The 3,884-nt window shown below is 36.5% G+C and overlaps 1 protein-coding gene across 1 annotated transcript; it reads left to right on the top strand.

The window, feature by feature from the left end:
• Nucleotides 1–3,045: 3,045 nt before the first annotated feature.
• On the top strand, nucleotides 3,046–3,677 carry LOC18436436 (uncharacterized). The gene has a single exon (XM_006846456.4). The coding sequence runs from the start codon at nucleotides 3,120–3,122 to the stop codon at nucleotides 3,441–3,443; it is 324 nt and encodes a 107-aa protein (XP_006846519.2). The 5' UTR covers nucleotides 3,046–3,119; the 3' UTR covers nucleotides 3,444–3,677.
• The last annotated feature ends 207 nt before the right edge of the window (nucleotides 3,678–3,884 follow it).

The following is a 3,884-nucleotide window of genomic DNA, read 5'->3' as shown; positions in this document are numbered from 1 at the left end:
CCTTCCAATTCTAGTAACATCGTAACAGAATCCAATCAAACAAATGTCAAAGCTATTCATTTTTTTCTTTCAATTTTCTATAATTAACTTTTTAATGTTAATGAACAAGCTATGTTCTACTTGCATCATAACTTGCTCTTCCTTCCCTCACAAGAAATTTCTTTGTTTTTTCCAACAAAAAAGAGAAAGAACAAAGCTATGTTCGATTCACGTCGGGTTCAATATCCCGATCAAATTCCTCATTTAATTTTTTTAGAAAAGGGGTTGGGTCGTGGAGCACCTCCATACATACTTACCACATTGTAGTTTTCAATTATGTTGACATCACCCATTAACACCTTCAAAAAAAGATAACTCCTTAATCTATAAGAGTAAAGACATGTCTTCCCCACTGAACTATAAATAAATAAAATTAAAAAAAATCAAATAAGCCAAGTTATCTAAATTTTTTTTTCAATTTCTATTATTAACTTTTTAATGTTAATGAACCAAACCATCCAATATTTTCCTAGTGAAGGATAGAGAGGGAGAGATATATGAAGAGTAGGGCTATTGAGGGACCCGGGGTCGAGCGGATTCTTCCCAAGGTAATGTCTTACTGGTTTTTTGGGTGCGACCTCAAATTTGGCCGGGACGAACCTAGGGTGGACCTACCTTATATGGTTTCTGGCTGAGCTAAGACCGGGTCGGAGAGGCCCTAAACGGCCCTCAGAGAGAGTCAGTCCTGCATAAGGGTTGGCTAATTGAAAAGAGTAGAGAGAAATATATGAGAAAGAGACTCATTTGCGATTGCAACCTTCTTTATCAAGAATCACGAATTTCCCATTGGACTAGCCGTTTTCACTGGGTTATCCAGACTATTCTTAGTTGGCATAGGACCCAATCACAAGATTGAAAAGGGAGGGGGCCCAATGAACTTTATGTTCATACATATAGACAAACCAGTTACTTTTGGTTTAAGGAAGTCACAAAGGCTCTTGTCCATCGAATTTTCAATTAAGTGGTGTAAGAATGTACTCAAAGTTCAAAAATAAATTTATCAATTTTTATAACACTCTTTTAAGTCATCCAATTTGACATCTAATGGCTAGGTATAATTGTGACCTTCTTGTAACAAAAATATATGTTCTTTTTTTCTTTTTCTTTTGAGTAATTCAGTGGGGATGACGAGCCCTTACCCATTTTTTGAATCATTAGTAGTTTTTTAATGTGTTAGAGAAATAGAAGCCTAAACCTTAATTGGGGCACAAGTGGTACTATCACCACAACCCCAACCCCATTCTCAAGATAGATGCTATTATATTTCACCATTGTACAATTGCAAATTCCCTACTACCATTTTTTAAGGATGAAAAAACTTTAGAAAAATTTATAGAAAAATTCTCTTTTATTTTCAAAATTTAAAGATAGTCTCATATAATTTATATTTTACACTGAAGTCTCACTTCTTGAGCACGTAGAGTGTATTTTAATTTTATCTCTATTTATATACATCCGATTAAGCTCAAATTTGATAAGTTCATATTTCTCATCACATACACCTATAAAAATATTAAAATAATTTAAAAACTAATAACAATAAAATACCCTATAGCATTAAAGGGTGGTAATTTTTAATTTAAATTATTTTAAATTTTGTAAGTGTGGAATGATGAGAAGCACGATCATACCAAATTTGAGCTTAATCAAATATATAGAAAAATATATCAAATTAAAATATATTTTATTTTATAAAGAATTGGGACTTGGCTATAAAATATAAAATACATGAAACTATTCTTTTAAGGACACAGTTTCTATGAGTCCATGTAGAAATGAATTGGCTTTTAAAAATCTATTTTGAAATAGATTTTCGGACCCAATTTTTAAGGACATATAATTTCTAAAATGGAGATCATGAATATTAAAAAAAAGAAAAAAATTAAGAAATAAAAATCATGACTTTATTAAAAAAACATTTGAGCCGATAGTTTACATTGGTTTTAGATGGACTACCTATTTGCATCCATATGCTTTATACATTGGGACCATATATTGTATAAGCTCACATGAAACAATTTTCTTTTTTTTTTTTAACTTAAAAATAAAACAAAATTATACTATAAAATTTCCAGATTTTTAATTCTCAATATTAAAAAAAATCAACTATTGAAAAATAAAAGGTTTAACTTATTTTTAGCAATCCAATATGACGAGAACCAAAATTGGGCCTTGTTACTTCAAATTTCGAAGTTAGGTGTTCTCTGACTTAGGGGTGGCAACAGGTCGGGTAGTGTTTGGATTCAACCGGAGCTGGACCCAAACCCAAAAATAGACCCGATAGGACTTCAAGATATTGAAGTAGGACCCAAAAATGTATCGTGGGACCCAGACTGGATCAAACTTTACCTAAAAATTAAAATATCTATATATTTAAATATATTTCGTAAATTAAAATCTCAAAATATAACATACACAAATAACGTTCATGTCCAAGATTTAAACCCAGAACGGACCCGCCGGATACAATATTTCCCCATATCCAAAACGACCGATATTTTGGGAGTAAATCCGGAAAAGATAAAATGGTGGGCCGCCCTATCTCAGGGCATATGCTCCTTTTTTGGGTAATCAGGGCCTTTGCTCTTCATATAATAAAAACAAACAAGCAGCTCATTCACCGTACGATAAGCCATCCTAAGGAAAACAAATGATCAGATGAACTGCCCACATTATCCTTTTAAAGGTGACAGAGGCAAAGAAAAGCTCCTATTTTCCTCAACGGAGACGTAGTAATGGTCCGGGCCCTACTTCAATCGTCTTCCTCCCTTTGGGCTAACTGATCCCGTTAACCGGTTGCCTCCATTTGCTAGCCGCCACGTGTCGGCTCAATATGCTTTTACTACTAGAAGGGATCAACGAATGACGACCTCTCATACGTAAGCTGGAGCCAACAGACAAACCCCAAAAAATCGATACTTTCGGTAAATTTCGGTTCATTGAACCTGGACACCCATCCTTCTCTACAAATACGGCCCCAACCCGTCTTCTCACCTCCGTAAGAAGCGGCGAGCCGTTCATTTTCCAGCGGAATTTTATCCATTTTAGGCGAGTTTCGGGGTTCCAGAGTTTTTTCCGGCATGGCTCCTGCAGCAGCTGTGCGATTCTCCGGCAAGGGGGAGGAGGAAGGGCTCAAGAAGACGAATGAGGAGTTGCAGAGAGAATTGAGGGCGAGCCTAGAGAGAGAGGAGAGGATGAGAGAGCAATTGGAGAGGGTAATTCGACAGCTGAGATTGCTCGAGGACGCCGAGGAACGGCTGTGCACGCAGCTCGGGGAGGTCGAGGCCGAGGCCCTGGACCAGGCCCGAACCTACAACATGCAGGTCCAGGCGCTCACACTCCGTCTCTCTCAGGCCGAGGCACTCCTCCAAAAGACACTTTGCAGCCAAGCTCTCTCTCTCTAACACACACACTTTCACTCTCTAGCTTTAAGATCTGTTTCTCTGTATGTATTTTTCTTCTCTATCCGTTTAGGTGCTGTGGATTCTTGAATACTTGCTGTGCTGTATATTTTTGCAAGAGTTGTTTGGATTGGCGATGGTGGTGGTTCGATTTTTTGCCAGGGGAATTTTGTTTGGATCTGACATGTTGTAAACTGAAAGTTGTGCAGTGTTTTAGATGGGTTTTTGATTGAAAAAGGCTGATTTTTATGTTTTTGCTTCCACATTTTCTCTCTCGATTCATTTTATTCCTTTTTCTCTCTCTTTGTTTCCCATTCCTCAACGATATGCAATCCTTACTGTCATGGTGCAACTTTTATCATCCCAATTTTCAATCAGAAAATTAAGAAACTTCGTCGGAATTTTAAAATCCTTCATCAGATTCATTCCTCTCGAAAAAAATTG

Source organism: Amborella trichopoda, chromosome 9, assembly GCF_054954075.1.
Source record: "Amborella trichopoda isolate Santa Cruz 75 chromosome 9, AtrichopodaSantaCruz75HAP2 v2.0, whole genome shotgun sequence".
NCBI lineage: Eukaryota > Viridiplantae > Streptophyta > Magnoliopsida > Amborellales > Amborellaceae > Amborella > Amborella trichopoda.
Note: the sequence above shows the minus strand (reverse complement) of the source record. Positions and strands in the feature narration are given on the sequence as shown.

Coding starts and splice junctions, on each gene's coding strand:
- LOC18436436 (XM_006846456.4), top strand. CDS start 3,120: ATGGCTCCTGCAGCAGCTGTGCGATTCTCCGGCAAGGGGGAGGAGGAA.